Source organism: Osmia lignaria, chromosome 7 (assembly GCF_051020975.1).
Source record: "Osmia lignaria lignaria isolate PbOS001 chromosome 7, iyOsmLign1, whole genome shotgun sequence".
Classification (NCBI taxonomy): Eukaryota; Metazoa; Arthropoda; class Insecta; order Hymenoptera; family Megachilidae; genus Osmia; species Osmia lignaria.
This window is the reverse complement of record NC_135038.1, coordinates 10,813,665-10,834,725: the sequence shown is the minus strand read 5'-3', so window position 1 is coordinate 10,834,725 and position 21,061 is coordinate 10,813,665. Positions and strand designations below refer to the sequence as shown.

Sequence of the window (21,061 nt, the reverse complement as noted above, 5' to 3'; positions counted from 1 at the left end):
CCACGATGTGCCCTTCTGCCCCTCGGGGCACATTTCTCTTTTAATTTTTTTTTTTTTTTGTTGGCTAATTGATCATCGAAACTTTCAAATGACAAGAATACCTATCTTTCTTTGTCGAGCGAGATTGCTACTTATTTCTTTGTTTTTATCTTTCAGTCCGTCGACTAACGAGTTTATTTATCACTCCTGACAGGGATTAATCTGTACCGTATTTTAGAGTAAAAGTTATTTGATTATTAGAAAAAATGAAACATATGGATATCATTGGTAATTGCATTCTATTACGTGGTAAATTACATGCTTCCTGTGCGGCATACAAATTTATCCACGACTCGACGATGGAAAATATAATTTAACGCAGAGGAATAATTTCTTCGAGGATTCTTTTCACCAGCAAATTGAATTCGAGGTAGCACGAATTCTTATTCATAAGTTTCCCAATCGAAGTTTAAATCGAGAGATTCCATTCCGAGGCGGAATTTCCGGGATGTCTGGCGGTGTATTATCGTGATCTTTGAATTCAATCTCTTTGAGAGCAAGTAGCATAGATCCTCGAGTATTCCCTTAACCAGACAGGATATAATCCCGAGCAGACTCGCGTCCCAAGTCAATATTTGTGTTAAACCAGAGGTGGGGGGAAACATATGAAACGCGTTTTCTTGTCGACGCAGCCGGGAACGTAAGTATGGTAAGGATTTTAGAAAGACACCAGCTCATCTTTTCTATATAAATTAAAAGAAAAATTCTCTGGTTCAATTTCTCATGTATTTACAAGATGTAAAAAAGATTTATTCTTAGATATAATCGCGACGATAAGGAAATATATAAATATGACTTGAATTTACAAATAAATATACGTTCGATTTTCTCGAAATTAACGAGCAATTATTGCTCGTCATACCGCTTTTCGTAATTCATCATCGCTCTCTGGGTAAATGATTAATTAGCTAAATAAATACAGCTACAGTTAATTAATCAACGTATAAATAGGGATAATCTATGAACAGAAACTATACAGTTAAAATAGCAATTACACGTCCTTCCCGAGGGGTAAGTTCCATTGAAATCAAGCATAATAACATACGTGTCAATTAATCAGCATACACTCATGGCAACGCGTCGAGTTGCTGCGAGTTGACTGGAAAATCGTTTGGCAAAATAAAAATAGCCTTCGCTCTTCAACTCGAGCCGAACTATGGTACGTATTAATGGATCATCGGTCGCGCCTTAATGATACTTTTTCATCGGTGCATAGCTACCCTTTAACAGATCCCGTCTTTCGACGAATTCCCTGTAATCATCGAAATAATAACCTATACTCTAACATGGTAATGCAATCCGCGGTACGCATAAATCACCGTTCAACCGGCTACAACTTCTTTATCGAGACGATAAATAACACACCGTCCATCAGGAGTCAGCGAGGATCCACTGTTATCTGAAAACATTCATCCTTTCGCATCGAGAAACAACGTTCCATCCATAGATTTAGCATATCGTACGAGCCGCTTCAACCCCGTCATTCGTATTCATCGATCGAGTCGCCAATTTCTACGACTCGAGGAAGCCGTGTTTTGTCCACGTTTCGGTAGCAACCAGGGGCTATCCTGTCGTTCAGTAGTAGGAATTATCTAGCTGGTAATCAGGGAATCGAAGAGGCTGACTTTGCGAGGATGTTCCGTCAGATTTCAGTAGAAAGTAGCTAGTTGGTTTACCGTTGAACGTGTACGGTCCTTTGTCCAGGTTGTTCACCAGATCGTCGGATATTTTCGTCGGTTTCAGATTCGATTGCCATTGATAGATCGACGTCGGTTTCCCGTTGTTCACGAACTCGGCTGATAAACGGTCGAGATTGGTGATCGGGCTGTCGGTCGGTTTCTTTCCGGGCTTCTTTTGCCATTGATACACCGACGTTGGTTTCCCGTTGCTCACGAAATCTATGGGCAGCTTGATGAACGGGTTAACGGGTTGCGCCGGTTTCGGTTTCGGTTTAGGTCTTGGCCTCGGGTACGGTGTCTGCGGCCGAAGCTTCGAGGTGGTGTAAGTGGGAGGTTGAGAAATGTAGCCTAAGCCCGGAACGAACATGTACGGAGTTGGCGGCAGGCGTATATAGAATATGTTACTCTCTTGATAGCTGTCAGCGTCGGAGATGGTTGTTTCTTCGGTGTCGAAATTGTTGCCGGTGTAATCGATGTCGTACGGTAGGTCGTAGCGAAGCTGCTGGACGATAGGATAGTTAACGAAAATGGCTTTATGCTTTCGACTTTTCCTCGCCACTTTATCTTTCCCTTGGCTCGGACGTTTACTGCTTTCCGCTCGATTATCTTGATTCTGAATCGAGGCTAGAAACGACGAGTCTTTCGTGTCGTTCGTTCCACTGTCGGTCTTCTCTGATTGCTTTTTTACCGATTCATTCGTCCCGTCCTTGACAGTGACAATCTCGGTTTCCGTAGAAAGTGGAAGCGCCTCGTCCTCCTCGAGAGACGCTGCCCTCGCGGATGCCATCACCGACACCAGTAGAACCAAACACGTCCTCATGATAGCTGGAAAAAAATGACGTTGATTTAGTTCCTTTTTTCAAAAGATATAGGTACATAATTAGTTAATAGAATCAATTGTTTTTGATTTATCCGATAAAATAGTCGAGATCAATTACCCGGGAAACTGCAATCCAACCCATATTTTGATTAAAACGAAAATAACTCTTTCTAAATAAAACCAAATTATTTGAAAATAGTGAATAATTTTTAATTTAAAAATATTTGATTTCTTCTGTTATTTTCAAATAACTGATTAAATTTTTGGTCAAACCTCATCAACGACTTTGATCTTGACATATGTCGTCAAGGTCACCCTCCTGAGTGACCTTCAGAAAGTTTTAGCTGACGGTCATAAACAAAAAAAGTTTGAAAAAAATATAGCAGTTATTGTCAGTACTAATAAACATAAATGATTGATATTTATGTGGAAATAGTACATGTATGAACAAAGAAAGATGATTTAAAGCAGTGAATTGTTGGTATATTGAAAGGAAAGTCATTTAAAGCAGTAAATCGTTAAGATTTCTTTCAACCAATGTAAATTAAAAACTTGGAATGTCATACATAGACTACGTTATATATAAACACGAATCCTTCAACCCTGTATAGTGTGAACCTCGCTTCAACTTAGAAAGCACATACTCTCTATTAGTACCGAAAATAACTGCTATATTTTTCAAACTTTTTTTGTTTATGACCGCCAGCTAAAACCTTCTGAAGGTGAATCAGAAGGGTGACCTTGACAAACATATGTCAAAGTCGAGGTCATCGGTAAGGTTTGACCAAATTTTTAATTATTCGAGATAAAAATTGATTTCTTATTCTCGAATATCTTCATTTTAGTCGATATTGAAGATTATTTGCGTATAGTGACTCTCGACTTCGATAACGATATTATTAATATTAAGATCCTCATATTATTCACGCTGCTCGATCCGCAGCGAGCGCGTGAAGACGAGTAATGGCTTGTTCCCCTGCATCAGGTTTTTCCTGAAAAGGGCCAGCATGCGCGGCACTCTCGGGTATAAAGCAACGTCGACAGGATGTTAAGCTGATAAGCGTTTCATTTGGTCGGATAGGGTACCATCGACGGAATTACTCAAGTACAACGTCATCCCGGTAGAAAATGGTCCCGAGTTGTCCGTATCATCGGCAAACGAGCCAAAACAAATTGTCAGCCCATCGAGACTGCTGGTAACGTCCTTAAGGATAACCCGTTTCCTCGAGCAATACCACTATCGAGTCTCTTCCTTCCCTCGGCTAGCTTACCATCGGTCCATTCTCCTTACCCGACATCGAATAAATCACGTTCCCGTGGCGGTATAAGCGAAAAGGAGAAAAAAAAAAAAAAGGCCAGGCGACAGGAACGGAGAAGAAAGGAACAGGGGACGTACTGCTCGTAGCCGGCATTTAGACGGGGTTGCGCGCGTACATTCCGAGCGTCAACTTTTCTTTTCGCGGACGCAACCACAGCATCGCGAAACCGAGGAAACAAGAGCACCAGGAATGGTAATTGAATGCGGGTTATAAAATCGTCGAGTCACGCATTCCTACCGCGAGCTTCTTCGCGAAGGCCTTCCAGAAGGTCGAACACGAGGGAGGAAAAGAAAAGCTGGTAGAAATGGGAGTCGTACGTATTTCGTAACATCCACGCCCTTCTCGTTAGGCCGACCTGTTTATTCGCCTATCCTTCTTTCACCCTCCTAATGGAGACGTTCTTTTGTACCTTTAGATAGACGATTAAATAGCAGGATTCGTAACTCCCGCCTTTGATAGCGACAAAAACGTTCATCTTTTCCACGTAGGTAATAATCTAGCAATTAACCGGTAAACGTGTAAATATCATCCTGCCTGGGTGGCTGATACATTGTTAGTCGTTTGATCGTTCCCCCGTGAAGTTGCAAAAATCGCCAGCAGGAATGTTTAATTACACCGATATTAATTGACCTATCTTGTTATTTGTATCGTAGAATCTTAATTGTTTCTTTATTTTCTTTTTTTTTCTCTTTTTCGTTCGTATCGTATGTTGGTACGATCGGTTATTGGATGCCGTGTAAAATAAAATAGAATCTCCCCGCGATACTATCGGCGTCGTATTTTAATTAGCATAATTGGCGTGTAACTTGGCACGATTTCAAGCATTTAATTATCCATCATCATTACGATGAAATATCGCTCGATGATTATATCGATCGATACCTCGTTATTATCAACGTGGGCTTCCTTTCCCTCGGTATGCTCCCGGTTAGTAAAGTAAACGGACTACCTTTTCGTTGGAGGATGACGCAGACAGGTTACAGGAACCTGTGTTACCAACGATTGGTCTTATTTTATCCGCCCTCGGCCTTTGACGATGAGCTTCTTCAACTGAAGTGTCTCCGAACTCGAAGGGCCTTGTCTCTGCTCGGAAATTTTGCATAAAATTTCAATTCATTCCCTTCGTTGAAGATGTAACAACATCAGGATATTTTTGTTCCTTTACCCGGGGACCTTAATGGTACTGTCAGTTTTCAAGCTTCTGCAAGCGTGATGCAAATTTTCGTTCTTTCTTTTCTCCTTTTTTCGAAGCAAAAGAAGGTTAAAGAAGAGCTCTGCCGGTTGTTGAGGAACGTTCAAGTGGCGTGGCTCGATTCTTAATCATCTCTCGCGATGCATCTCGGGCACACGAAGGATTCTCATCGATCAACAGCGATGATAAGTTAAATTGCACGATGAAACTTGTCGCTTATTAATGACCGTGTCAGGGTTTTAGTCTGCCTTATACGCCTGTCTCCTCGTTATCCTCTCGATCCCTCTTCCAGGCTTCTGCTCCGATTTTCTTCCTCCTCTTTCATCGCGACCAGACTTTACCTGTGATTCACCGTTAGCTCGCCGAAATAAAATGCCATGTTACTTTTTACGGGTATCTTTGTCAGGAACGGCATAATACCTCGCGACACGAAACGACGCGGACGAAACGAGACAAGAATCGAGAGTCTTGGCATATTTTTCGTATATCAATGGACACCTCCTTCACCTTCGTCAGATGTTAGAATTTCGTTTCAACTTTTTGCTATTGTCAAAATTCAAACGTTCCTTCTTCTTCTTTCGAAGCTAACGTGATTTGATTACCTGTCAAGTTTCAACTCTCTCCTCTTTTATTTTTTTGAATATTGTTGGAAAAGGTCTTTGATCCTTCTGCTCGCCATTCCAATCTGACAAATTAGTTCTCACCTCTCCGGAGGCGTAAAAAACGGGGATCACGAGGTGGCCGAGGTTAAATTCAAAAGCATTAACGAATTAAGGATGAAATGCGTCATCATTAAGAAGAGTGCAAATTATACGGAAGCAATAGTTAGCCTCTGCACACTAGACTGCCCGATTTTTTCTTAACCATTACCGACTAATTAATTCATCATTCCAAAGATGATTTAGGATGCCCACTGACTGCTACTTTCTTCCAAGTTAAAGTTCCATTCTCCATAAATCATCATTCTCGATCTATGTCATTTTTAACACTTGCCATTAATTATCATCGAATGAAAGGAGCGTGGAAACTGGAGTGAATTTGAAATGTTATATCCACGCTGTCATAAAGATGCAAGGATGCTTATATTTTAACGGGTTTTCGAAGGAATCCATAAAATCGTCACTGTTTCCTGTTTCGGTTCGATTTTCACTCAGTATGGATTTTCGCACAATTTACGAAGCTAGCTTGATAATTAAACTTGGACGCGTAACGGTAGATAATTGCGGTAAATAATTTTTTAATAAACAACCACGGCGGATAACTCAGCGTTGCTGCTTCTTCTTTCCTTTGTAACGCAAGCGTGACGTGTTTCCTTGAAATACTGGATTTCGAAAATTAATTTTAACGTTTTATACATACAAAGGCACGGGCGAGCAGGACATAAGAAAGATTCGTCGATCTGGTTCATCATTTCTCGCCTTGCTCGCTCATGCATCTCTAATTGGGCAATTTTACGCTACTGCCCATTGTACGGTATAGCGTAAATATTCGTGCGCGCAGAGGAACGCGTATCGGCTCGTGGCAGGCTAGAATTTTCATAGTCTGATTCATTCATCGCACCGGCAAATGCAAATGCAGGTTGTAGCAAATCATCCTCCTGATACTTCGCAAACGGCCCCTCACTGTGTCCGTACACTGGTTATCATTGTATCTAAATAAGCACTCTCTTTTGTACTTTTCGTAACGCTGATGAACAATCAAAGAATAGCTCAAGAAACCTGCGCAAATGAAATGTTTAAGGAACGTGTTTGTTTCTTGCTGTTAACACTTCAACTACCGACGTTCGATGTACATAAAATTTCAGATTGAAAATAAGATAGAAACATAAATGATTATGAGGGGAACTCCCTGTCTAATTCTTTAAAAGATATTAATATTACGTAATGGATATGAAAAATAATTTAAATTTTATAATAAGTGTGGTATAATTAATAAAATAATTTAAAGAAATAAATTTTTGAAATTAAAAAAAAAAAAATTGGGAACCGAGATTTGAACTCGGGACCTTTAGATCTGCAGAGATACTTTAGAATATAAGGAGTAATTAAGTTTAATTATTAATGTCGAGTAAACAATTAGCTGTCTTCAAAATGGGGAACAGGTGTGTTCAACTTGAAGAACTATATAACGACAAAGTTTAATTAATAAATGAGTGTAATACTCGTAATTTAATTTAAGAAACTTGAGACCTATAATTTTGACCCCTTTGGTAGTTCTAGTGTTAATATCAGGTTGTTTATCAAACGCTTTCGAAACGTAGAAAGTGATTCTTTGATTCTTTTGCCTCGTGAAAAAAAAGACGTAGCTTTTGTCTACGTTTGAAACAGGAAACGTTCCATTTCTAACTTGTAGAATAATGAAGTAATAGACGGTAGGTATAAAAGGTAAATAGAAAGAACGTATTAGGGAGATCGGTCTAACGAAGAGCGTTAGTCACGAAAGCAAGTCACTAATTCAAGTATCACCAATTTGAGCGTTATCGAAGGTCGCACGTGGCTCTTCTAACGAGTGAGTTCGCTAGACTTTCTCATAATTGCACCGGCAGTAACGAAGGCCGGATTGCTTGCAGCCGCTTCTACCGAGATCTCAATCATGTGAGTCAAGGTGTTCCAACTTTACACAATGCCACCTTCCTGTCATTACCAAGCGCAATTGCTATTCCGCATTTTCTCAGATTTACTCTAATTTTCTAACTGTACGCGATTGTTTCTACCAAAGTCCACCCCCGTTCATCTCGCGATCAATCTGTTTGCAACAAGAAAAAAAAAAAAAAAGTGCATCCGTTGGATGGATCGCTTCAATCTCTTCCTACTGAATTTAACTGTGTATTCGTGTGAATGTAATTCTTCGTAGAATTACACGTTGTCGTAATTGTTTAATCACATCGAGCAATATATAGTTACATAAAACCTTAACAAGATCCCTTTTGTATCGAAGGGGATACCGTAAGGAATCCATGCTCGAAAAATTGATATCCTCTAACTGTAACAAGATCGTAGATTTCGACGATATAATGATACAGTAGCTCGAAAACACAATAAGAGTCAGGTATCGATCACGCGTTACGAAAACCGAATTAACCTCTCCCGAGACCTTAGCGGATTGCGATATCTTTTTTTCCACCGATTTTTGTAAGAACCAGGCTCGTTTCAAAGTAATCGGTTCGTTGTTAACGAAAATGGCCCGTCGAGAAATCTGAATGACGAGGATCAGAAATGAATATCGATCCGACTTCGGTATCAATTACACGATTTGAATCGCTTGTTTTGTCCAACAACACCGTCTTTCTGACGACTAATTAACATTTTCCGAGATCACTGATCCGGCGATGGTACTTGAATTCGACGTGTCAGGGTCAGTGATCCTGACGGTACCCGTAAACGAACTGAAAATCAATCAAAATTACACGGTATCTATTTTTAGTCACACGTTGACAGACGCTGGAAACCCGTGATAATTAATTTCCGGATAGATATACCAGTTTGACGCGTAAAACGACAGGAAAAATAGAATCTTGTTCGAGGTATCCCGCTTTCATCGCATGCGACTTGATTAGTTTCAATTAATGATTCAAGGTGAAAGCGGTAACTTTTCACTCTGGTCCGATTATATTTGAGAAGTGCAATTAAAGATCCCGTTGAAAATCAGGTAGCTGAAAGGAAAGCGGTAGAAACGCGAGCGGTATCTGATAGATTAGCGGTCGGACTGGATTTCTAAATGGCTTTATCAGCTGAACGGTGGTCGCGTATCAATTAAAAACTTTTCATAGAAACGAGAGGACGGAAAAGGATAGAGCCGATTTCATGGAGGATTCAACAGCTCTGACAAGAAATAATTGTGTCGCTGAGTTGAACAGTGGCACGAGCCCGTGCTTTTAATCTCGCTATCAATTAGCCACGCGAATTAGATCCAATTAGAAATGCTTTTTTGTCAAACGCGTTAAATTCGTTCGTTTTTGCTTCTTTCCCCTTTTTTTTTTTTTTTCTTACAGTACGTACCGTTAGAGCTGTTCCTTCTTTAAAACCTTCCATCGTTCGCCAGTGGCAACGGTACGTTTGCAAATTGTATTACGCAGACAGTGATTAACCCAGATACAGTTTCGCGTATTAATACCCGAGCGTATTATTAAAAATTTCGTCGACCGTGTAATTACGTTCGATCAAGATTTTGTTGCTTTTTCCTTTCAATTAATCGCATCTAAGTTTTTTTTTTTCATTCATCGAAACAGGAGCTTCGTGTATCTCGTGGTTTTACGCGTTTTTTCTTCTCTCTAACAGCCTCGCTCATTTTCCACGCGTTGCACCGGATAATTCAGAAATTACGGAACGTTTCCTTCTTAATTTCCTTCCCTTCCGTATTCGACGGGTCGTTTACACGAGGCGGCGCGATTTGTATTCAGAATCGGTAGGAAGTGAAATCTCGAACCGGTCGGATGCGTTGTCAACCTAAGAGCGTGCGAAATATCGTCTCCAATTTATTGTCAAGCGTCTCACGAACGGTCGAGTCTGCACATAGAAACGGACGTTTCTTTGCCCTCCCCCCTTCCTCGCGGATATTCGTCGGACAGAAGCGGTCGAATTCGAGTTTTCGGCGCTTCTGGAAGTGCACGGGGAAAGTGGAGCGATTTTTTAGCAATCGGGTCGAATTTTCTAAATCCGTGTTCCGCTTCTGCTTCGCATCGAAAGCAACACGGTATCTCATTAAAAAGATCGAAGGATACTTGGTTTAAATTCGACGTACGTTGCTGGAAACAATGAAACGGAAGTCGGATGAGCGAAGCAAATGTTAAGAACGAAACGTATACATCCAGTGCATCAGTGTCTCTGTCGAGCGATGCTTTGCTCTTTAATTAAGATTCTCTAATTGTTTGAAGCAGCGTGCTAAGATTGTTACACGGATAGACGCGATCCTTTAAGCCTAGTTTTAACGAAAATAGTTGGCTCGCGATAGCGTTGGAAATATTTAGAGGTGTGCGAGTACTCGTAATTTACAAGTTCCAGCCGAGCCGAGCGTTTGAATTTGCCGAATTGCTACTCGAAAAAATTGAACTACTCGAATATTCGAGCTGCCGTAAAACTTCGATTTAATCTTTCCAAGAATTCAAAATAGATCAAAATCTATTCAAACATCGTAAAAAATTTATTACGGTCAATATAAAAATCTTTCCAAGAATTCAAAACACGAATTTTCAGCTGGAATATTCCAGTAGCTCGCGTTTTGTTCCAAACAGTTCGTCGATCTCGAGTAATTCGGCAAATTCAAGCGGTCGGCTCGGCTCCACCGACCGATCATTATTTGACTCGAAATTCGAGCTTCTCGAATAAATCGAATACTCGCACACCTCTAGAAATATTGTATGCTCCCAAGGTGTCGATTAGCTAGTCGACCAAACAAATTCTTCGCGTTTTTCTCATGCCATACTCGCTGCTCGAATAACGTTCAACCTCTGCTAGTATCTGAATACCAATCACTAGTGACGATAAAGATCGTGATCGTCCTCTGCGATCTGAATTGTATCGATAGACCTCCTGCGATCGCGCCTCTATTCTTCGGAATAATTGCATATTTTTCTGGTTATTACGTTTCAATTACACCTCGAGTAATAATCACCCTCAATTATCGACTATTATCCTTCCTCTAACGACTTCGGTATTTTTATTCCTTTGATTTTTCTGAATTTTCTACGAGATTTTATGAATCTTCCACCGTTCTGCCCGCGTTTGTCGGAAAATTCATAGATCTTCTCTAATTCCAACCACAAAAGGCCAGTGCAACTTTACACGGCTTTTCAATTAGCGATCGAATGAAAGCCCGGTTCGATGTAAACGGGACCGTTATTCTATCGTGCAGCTTTGGAAAGAGTTGGCGCGAGCAATAAGTTTGCATTTGATGCTTGACCAAATTCTGAAACATAGCGATGAATAGAAGGGGTGAGAAAAGAGAATCTGGACGATGGCCAAGGAAGCGGTAACCGAACGGTAGTCTCTTACATTTCAATCGGACAGATTATAAGCGCCGGTCGCTTGTATAATAATCGGCACGTCTGGATAGACAGACGATGCAGTTACGCGCATTCGCTGCACTTGTGCAACCGCGTGCATTTCAGTTACCGGTGAACCGTGTTTCCAAGAATCGTATCGCGTCACCTTCGTTTCCACGGTGTTCAAAATTCGTGAAGACACTGTTTCGTTAACTCCATCGAACGAGAAGTGTAAAGATAGGGAAAGTTATTTGCCAAAGTCCATATTTACACTCCGGACCGCTCGACGCGTTCGAGAGGAAGTGACGAATTTCGCTTGAGTTTAAGGTGTTAGGTCACTCTAGAGCAAGAAAAAATAGGCATATTTTGGGAATTTTTTTTATAAATGATGGAATAAATCCAAATTTATTTTACATCTAATAAACTTTAAAAATTAATTTTTGTATAGTGATTCAAGTCAAAATATGGGCTCTGCAGCATTTCTTCGATAACGACTCTTTTTTATAGGGCTAAATTTTCGATTATATATGAGAACAGCTACCGAACTACGTAGGATTTTTTTGATATATTGATTTCTGCAAAAATAGCGTATTTTTTAAGGGAAAATGTAAAATTTCAAGAAAAAATCGCCAGAAAATTATTTATAACAAAAGAACTATGCAATATAATGAAAAAATCCTTCGTAGCTAGGTAGAGAATTTAGTTTTAAATATACTGTTAAATTTTCAAATCGATTGGTGATGATCTGTTTGATTTATGAGTCCGGTCAGTTTGAACTCGAGTACTTATTGTTCGAGATATTTTTCGCCCATAATCTTTTCCCATATCATTTTTAAGATATTAAGGCACCTTTTAAGCAAAACAAGAGTTTCGATTTTTTCAAAATTCTAGATTGGCCTAACCCCTTAAATAAAGAAGGAATAGTAAATTCTACGAAGCTGCCGATCATTAAGGTGTCAATTATAGAACGTTACAAAGTAATTCAACGATTTATCAAGAAGCAATAAATTGATTACAATTATGAATGAAAATGTTACTCGTGCAACATTAAGCTGAATCTATGCTGATTACTGGTTTCCCTTTTAAAATACAGTTCTCGTTTCAAAGTGATACCTGCAGATTAGTAATAAAATCGCTGGATCCGCATTTTCATTCGATCGACGTTTAATGCAATTCGCATACTTGTTGCAACTCGGTAATTTGCCGGTGTTAGTTATGGAAAGCTTCCTCGATTCCCCGTCTGTAATCTTGTTCCATTAACGTTGTCAGACATTTGTCAATCGAATTCGTTTCAAGCTGCGTATCGAACTGGTTTCGCTAACTTGGCCGATAACTTTAGACAACGACGTCATTAATGTTAGAGTGGAAAGCACTTTCCGTGACGCATAAGTAGTGCAAAACGAGCAGAACAGGGTTGGTGCCGAAGCGTATATTCCTCCTTGCCCGTGAAACGATACAATACGCGCGAATCTGCCTGCGTTCGTGACAATCGAGATTATACGGACCGAAGTAACAGCCCTCGTACCAGGCTAACATTTGAATATGATTTTATTATCCTCTAACGCGGTTACTTGCCTTCCGAACAGTTAGGCGGACACGCGAAGCGGCTCGCCTTACCGGATCGTACACGATTTTAAAACTGTTACTCCAGCCTTATCTTTGTTTCGAAATCGTCCACGAAATTCCACGTCTACGTGTAGGATCATGCCCGAAGGAAAAGGGTTCACCGTGTTTCGAGGACAAGCCTTTCGACCTTTTCTTATCTCTCATTGTTCCTGTCTGTAATTATTTCAAGCAGCCAAACGTTAGCTGAACCTGGACTTCAAGGACGTAAAATGATTACATTCTTTATTTATAAGTTAATAGCTTTCGACCCGTAGAATGGAAAAATATAGGTCGTAGCTTTAGGAAATTAGCGGTTCAAAAGTTATGGGTATGTAAAGTTTCGCGTTTTTAGGGTATTTTACACGTTACTTTGACGCCGCCATGTTGCTTCCATCTATCATTTGATTGGCCCGCATTCAGCGGTCATTTTGGCGGGATAAATCGAATGTTTCATTTCAATTTGTTTCACACATATTAGGTTAGGTTAAGCTATATATTTAAATTAACGCTTTCGTGAAATCATAATATTGTTGAAATAATTTCTTTCAAAGGGCCCTCTTTAAAATATGAGGTTGGTGATACTGATACGTACATATCAATTATAGTGTCCGTTGGTCTAGTGAAAAAGCATTGACCTTGGAGTCCAAGTTTAACCGCAACAAATATAAATCTAATTATTATTAAATAATTTTATTAAAAATCATCAATAACTTATTTGAAATTACAAAATATACTAGACGAACGGACACTATTACATTAACATTACAAATAGACTTTACTTGGGCGTAGCCCAAGATGGCGTTCAGTAAGGGGGCGTTCCTTCCCTATATTGCCGAACGAAAATCAGCGTCCTTTTTTTTAAATTCTTCTCTAATCCGCACATAGTCTAATACAATTATATCAAATCATCCATAGTTTTTCCATTTCTCATTTCTTTTTTTTTTACTTCTTTTTATACTCTTATTTTTTCCATTCATATACATTTTCGCTTTATTCATTTTATTCATATTCGCTATCCCACTTATTCGTTACCAATAGCACACGGTAACCCATCTTTTCGCGAAACCGTGCCCACTTAGCTTGACTTCGGTGATCTTACGGGTACCGATGTGGCCTAAGTGGCTAGATCGTTGACAAACGGACACTATGATTGATATTGTAGGTTCTCAGCTTTGGTACACCCTGAATGCTCGTCTATACGGGCCAATCAAATGATAGATGGAAGCAACATGGGAGCGTCAAAGTAACGTGCAAAATACCCTAAAAACGCGAAACTTTACATACCCATAACTTTTGAACCGCTAATTTCCTAAAGCTACGACCTATATTTTTCGATTCTACGTGTCAACAACTATTAAAGGGTAATAATTTTACGTCCTTGGAATTTAAGTTTAACCCAAACGTTCCTCCTTTCTCATCCTACGTCCTGTAGTTTCTATTGGATCATCAAAGTCCGGTGTTTAATGCGACAACCTGGTTTTTCGAAAATAAACAAAGATCGTTCGACGAAGCTCGTGTAAAGGAAACGAGGCTGAAGGTACTCGAAAGCTACACCCTTGTTCTTCTTCTTGTAGTCGAACTCGGGTACCGGCTACCAGGATAAGCGCGGAACATCGCGGCAACAAGGAAGTCGCCATCGAAGTCTCTGGGAATTACAGTTTTCAGATAATGTCCTCTGAAGTGTGCAACGGTATAGCGAATCGAGTTGTGCGAACGCCGCGGCGCATCAACTTCCGATAATCGAGGAGACTTTAAACGAAACGGATAAGGATCGTGGTAAAAAAACAGTGCATCCCCGAGTATTATTTCAGCACTATCTTTGAATCCGATTAAACGGTGCATTCCGTGAATAACGTGCGAGCCGTTTACATTGTTTAAGATCCGAAATTGCGAAACATGCCTGGATGCCAATGCAACAGATTCTTTTAATCATTGAAAATTAGATGGGAATTCATTGTACCAGGAATAAGCATAACGGTAGAGATAAATAATACTGCTCGATTCGTGTAATGCGCCTCCGCAATACACGTATTACTATTTTTTCTTAATTAATTCCTGCGATTATACGGGGTTCAACAAGTTCGGAATATAACGACCGATTGTAACCTTCAGCTTATTAATCATCTCTAATCCTTTTTTAAATATCCTGTAATTAGATATTCTAAATTTATATTTGCCTGGTAATTAGATACAATTAAACGGTTAGAATAGAAGCATAGGAGGGTACTCTAGGATTTCAAGGTGTAAATTCAAAGAGATACTTCTCGCGGAGGAATCATCGTCGACCTTCGGCTTACATAAACTTTCATGGTCCTTAATACGTATTTACACGATCACACCGGGGTCAATTACAGTCGAGTAAGGTTTCACTACCCACCTGATGGTGTATCTTAGAAACCACGATGTCAAGTTGTCCTTTGGATGTCGCCTTATTCTGACGGAAACAGCACCCGTTGCACCGGAGAGAACGATCACCTACGCGGTCCGCGCTTTCCTCTCTATCGGGCCATCGAACGAATTTTCCGATCCTCCTCGATGGCCTCCTCGTATTTCTCCTCTTCGATGCTTTCGTCACACGATCGCGGAGTTTCACGAATTCACCGACTCCATGAATCGCGATCTGCTATCAGAATGAAGGCTTTTCTTAAGGCCGTCTCGTACTTATGTCGCTGCCCCCACTATGGGGCCAACGGTAGGCGAGCTCTGCTCAAGTTCTTCGGCGTGTCGGGGCCCGACACAGCTCAGCCCCCCTCTGAGCATAGAAAAGGAAATACGTGCCAGAACAGACGACACACTTTCGTACATTCGTTCTTTCGTCGGTTCGTCGCTCTTTCGACGGTTCACTCTTGCTCCTTCTGCTGACACTTTTCCTTCTGCTGACTTTTCCTTCTCGTTCATGTCACGTCGAATCGCTAGATCCCCTCGGTGCGTGGCTAAAAGACTCCCGCACGCACAATCTACTAGTTTTTGCCGAACAATCAGCCTCGAGACGCGGCTGACTGATCCGTTCGATCTACTCGGTGGACAGCCTTCGATCGGTCATTTTTCTTTTTTTATTTTTTTTTTTCACCTCTGCCTGCTTTTTCGTTGCTCTGCCTCGCAAAACACAAGCCATACCTTTTTTCTCCTGTTCGCCTAAAGAATTCCTCTCGCGAGGTTCACGGTTCGTCTTGACCGTTCCTTCAATCTGCCCTGCTTGAAACGCTCGATTGCAACGGTGTTAGGATGTATAGAATTCTATATCGAATAATTAATTCTCAGCCGCCGCCAAGCACCTTCGCTTTTAACGCTGCTGTCGGTGATTAGATGCAACACCGAACGATCTGCTCTTTTTGCCAGCCGATCGATCGGCACGCGCTATCCTTTGATCCGTGAATTACTTGCGTACTTACTTTCTCCGTAGCCTCGCGGATAATCTAGCACAGTTTATGCAGCGTGCAATCTGATGGCAGTTCGCAGCAGCAAGAAACATGTGTGTCGTCTCGGGATGGATATGTGGTTGCGTGAAACGGCTATTTATGGGAGTACGTAAAATAATTGCAGCGAAATGGAACAATGTTCAGTGGTAACGCTTTCTAGGTACGAAAATATCGATGCATATTGCGGCTTTCGATTGTTGGTAAATTAGTTCATTTTCACGGTATGTACCCGGCGCAATTCAAAAATACAAAAAAAATTAAATTAGCTGTATAATGATATAAATCATACTAACCAGCTGGAACTATTTTTGTCATAATTGTTATTGTTTTTATTTAAATATAAAAATGAAAGCCCGTCTCATTTTTGGGACATTGGCGAAATGTACTATAGTATACTAAAAAAACAAAATTAAAATTATATATTCGTTTTATTCAGTTTTCTAGAAAATATTACAAAACAAATATTTATGGAGTATGGAAATATTCGAAACATTTGCCATTACATCTTGCGCATATTCTTGTTTTTTTTCCACAAGCTGCACATCTTCGCTGGACCACGTGATATGATCTCATTTTAACGGCTGTATTTTATTTAGAAGTTGTAGTTATTAAAAGAAAAAAATTTGAAAATGTGTCCCAAAAATGGGACACATAATGGGTTAAATTACGCAACGTAGTTTGGATTTTTACTTCGCACGTTTGTAGCAACAGGGTTTGATTAGAAAAGTAATTCGTCAGATTTGCCCGAGATTTCAACAAAACGCGAATGCCAGGGTTCGTTAAACTTTCACGAGGGTGGCGAGCAGAGGTTCCTGCTTCTGATCAACCTAAAAACCATCTTCTGGTAATGATGATGATGATGATGATGATGAATAACTGGTAAATCGGTCCGGTCGCGTCTCTAAATGCGATTTCTTCGCTTGCTACTTTTTCAAAAGAAAAGGGAAACTTTTACCTATTTTCGAGACTTGTTGTAGAAAATAATTGAGCCATTTTACCATCATTCTTTCTTCTTGTAACTATTACCAAGTGTTTTCTCGGAGCTACAGTTTTCTTATTGAAATACAATGATTTCAATTTTATGTAAATTCTGCCCGGCTTCTGTCAGCAAACGATCATTGCCTTTAATTACAATCCTTCAGACTTAATTGACATTGTAACAATCGTGATTGATTTCGCAGGGTTATTTAATTATGATAAACGATCGTCTGAATTCGGAGTACGTAACGATCGCGTTATTAACTTCGTAACAAATTATTTATCCGTCCTCGGCGATCATTTCGGATGTCGTAAAATCGCAGCCCCGAAATTACAGTGCGAGCTGCGTGATTATCTGGATGCTCTGAAAGCTAATTAATAACATCGCGTGTACTTTATGTAACGGGTGTAGTACCGATTTATCTTCCGGCCGAGTTCAAGAATTTCGTCTCTTTTCGACAAATAACAGAAAGAAAGAATAATCCAGGGGTGCTTTTCATACGTTCCTGCCACGAAACTCGAATTTACATATCAACTCGTCCATTCGGTGGAATCAATTAAGATCTAGAAGGCGGTGTTTACGATTAGCCTCGGTTGCTTGATATGTACATTAAACTTATCGAGATCTCTATGCAGTTTGCGATCGCTAGATCGAAAGGAGGAGCACGTCAGGCGGAAGTGTTCGAATGTTTCGAACGAAAACACAACTACTTACCCCCCACGATTTTTCCCCTCGACGTAGAAAACGATAAGCAAACGTACCGATAGCATCGATAAATTGCTGTTCACGGATGAACGAGCGCGTACCCTGTAGCAAGAGGGAAACATTAGAATCAGTGTTTACGGTAAATAAGAAAGCAGCAATGCCTACAATGTTAATTAGACGAGTGGCGACGTTTAATTTCCTTCGTCCTTTAACGCGAACTTTACACGTGGGAGTTTTATATCTGAAACGAAAAAAGAAAAACACGCGGTTCTTCCGCTTCGGAACAATTAGGACTCTGAGCGTTCGTGTGAACTCGGAAACCGTAATTCGTGAAAGGTTACGGAGAAAGAAATGCTGATCGTCGGATAGATAGGAGGATTTTTTTTTTTTCTTTTTTTTTGAATCGCAACATCTTTAAGGAAACGTGACTCGATAAAAGGCCGCGCGGTATCGGGGATACCGTCGAAAAACTCGCGTTACGTTCCCTGCAAACGACCGCCTTCCGTATGTTCCACGTAAATGTAGAAATATAATTTGAAAAATTGGTACCCTCCTGAAAAAGGAACGCCCTGCAGTTCTATCTGTATCAGCTCCGATGAATCTGTCTGAACTTTTCGCGACACGAATACACGCTGCGATTACGCGATGAACAAATCAACCTCTTTACAGTTAACCAGAAAGGGTATAGCCGGATATGATGGTCAAAAGTGACCCCAAACCAAATTCGATAGCTTATCAAGATAAAACAATCTGTGCCAATTTTCAGCCCTGAATCTCCTCTGGGGGGATAGTAATGGGCAAAAATGTAAAACACACGTTTTGGTCAATTTCTCCCATATTTATGTATGGAAAATACTCAGATATATTTCTATTCATGAGGCACATATTATAGTAGCTTTGCAGATTTTTAGATTGAAAACACGAGCTGTAAAAATTCAAAAACCCCCAAAAATTCGGAAAAATGACGATTTTGTATGGAAGGAGTCGCAGATTTTGGTTTATATTTTTTTTATAGGTGTATATTATTCTCAATTTTTTTGAGAATTTTTAATCAGGTGCGTCATGGTTTAAAAAATTAAAAACCGAGTTGTAAAAGGTGTATTTTACATTTTTACCCATTACTACCCCCCCAGATGAGATACAAGGTTGAAACTTGGCACAGACTGTTTTTTTTTTTTGATAAGTCGAATTTGATTTGGGGGCACTTTTGACCCTTTATACTGTGACTGAAATTCTTAAATGCAAATTAAAAATTACAAAATACCATAGTTAAATAATTGAATAATGTATAACTAAGAATAAGTGTAGCGTAACTCGGAGTGTAACATTAGAGAGCATTAGCGAATCGGTATGATCAAAGTAAAGTCTCGCATGTAGGTAAATGAAAGTTAGCATCTCCGCGAACGGAGAGATAATTTGCCGAGCAATTTGTCGATTTTAGAGCAGACGGTAGGAAAGGCGTGATTACATTAAAGCAACTCGTTTCCCTCTCGCCTGGCTTGCGCCAGCAATTTCTAGCTGTAAAGCTTAAAAAATGATGACGTTTGCACGCGAGAGAGCATGGTGCCGTGGGTGCACGCGCGACTACCGTAGATTCCACGCGTCGAAGAAACAGGAGCACCGACCACCACGCGTTATAAATATTGATGGTGCGTGCGAAACGCTGCCCACTCGAATTATCTCGGGCATCGCGAGGATCGATCACGTTTGTTAATCACGTTCCTTCTCGCCGACAGGTAGCCGCTGCTCGCTGGCTCTAACCTGGACAGAAGTCGCGGTGTATGCCACCTGTGCGAGGTCCCGCTGCACGATTTCCTCTCTCTTCCCACCCCTGTCTTCTTCTCGTGTTTTACCGTGGCTCTCGTACGACACGAAACGAGACGAGACGAGACGAGATTTCATAATTAAGTTCTTACAAAATTTTACCTCTGCAGGAAGCGGCTCTCGTCATGTGTGTACGGTACATGCACCATGCTGAAATGAAAAGCGTATCCATGATTAACTGGATATTTGTTTTTTTTTTATTATGTAGCGTATTAAGGGGGATTGTAGTGTAACGGTACTAAAATTAAATGATTTTTATATATTTTTTATTTTTTAGAAAAGTATTAACAATATAAATTTAATTTAATTTAATTTAGTATACACGAGTGGGTACCCTTTGCATTTTACGAGGGTGTGACAAAGACCTCAAATGAGTACAGTAGGTTTCTATAGCTAGAAATTAAAAATTACAAATTACAAATTACAAATTACAAATTAAATATTACAAATTAAATATTACAAATTACAAATTAAAAATTACAAATTACAAAAATAATGTTTAATGGATAGAAAGATATATTCATAAGCTTATCTCATCGTTATAGGAATTTGATTAGAATTATTAAAATTAATGTAATTAATACAAATTAATGAATTTGAGGGATAGGTATCCAATGAGATAATAATTTTTCTAAATCTCAAATTTATTATCTTCAAAATTTACAATTTATCCCTGTACCGAGTAATACACATTTGTTGAGTTATTCTGCATATCAGTTTTATAGACATAGTTTGGAGAAAACCGCGTTTAAAGTTTTAAATAAAATATCGTCGTTCTTTGGAAATTTTAGGACCTTGTTTTTAAAATATTATACTTTTGACTTTTTAAACCTGTTACATGAGAATCCCCCTTAACAGAAGACTTTGATAAAAAGTACCATTCTTTTTTTTGAAGGTTGAAACAAAAAAGGTTCGCAAGTGTTTTGCATTAGGCAACTTGTGAGAAAGTTTCTGCGAAACCAATTATTCAAATGCAACGATTTCATCTTAACGAAACGCATTAATTAGTCGGTTGAGTAATATGAGTCTTTAGAACGATTTTCCTTTCTTAAGAAACATACTGATAATATTGTTCCTATATAAGAAACGGTACTTTCCGTATCTCGAATCACCGTTTATGTACTTTCCTCTCTTTTCCCTTAGTCAAAGATTAATTAAAAACGCGGATTCGCGATGCAGAGAGACGTTGCTTTTCGGCAACAATGGCGGCGCACGATAAAAGTGATTCTTATAAATCTGGCCCCGTGAGAACTAGCCAACCGTCTGAGCAATTAACGCAACGAGCATTAACGCGAACCATGCATTCGACTTAACGGGAACGAAGAACCACCGACGAAAAAAAGGAACTCATGGACCCTCGTTAAACGTACTTTTTATTTTCACCTTTCGAACTTTCGATGATCAACGAGCACAGTTGTTAAGCTAATCATTTCATCAATTAACAAGTAATTAGGTCAAATGTGTGTGAAAACACGTTTGGCACCAGGAAACAATTCGTTT

At 39.8% G+C, this 21,061-nt stretch overlaps 1 protein-coding gene across 1 annotated transcript; it reads right to left on the bottom strand.

Annotated features, from left to right (window-relative positions):
• Positions 1 to 337: 337 nt before the first annotated feature.
• LOC117604328 (uncharacterized) lies at positions 338 to 15,254 on the bottom strand. Its single transcript, XM_034324274.2, has 2 exons — positions 15,012 to 15,254; positions 338 to 2,543 (listed from the first exon to the last, which is right to left on the bottom strand). Exon 2 carries the CDS (start codon positions 2,536 to 2,538, stop codon positions 1,615 to 1,617), a length of 924 nt encoding a protein of 307 aa, XP_034180165.2. The 5' UTR covers positions 2,539 to 2,543; positions 15,012 to 15,254; the 3' UTR covers positions 338 to 1,614.
• Between the last annotated feature and the right edge of the window lie 5,807 nt (positions 15,255 to 21,061).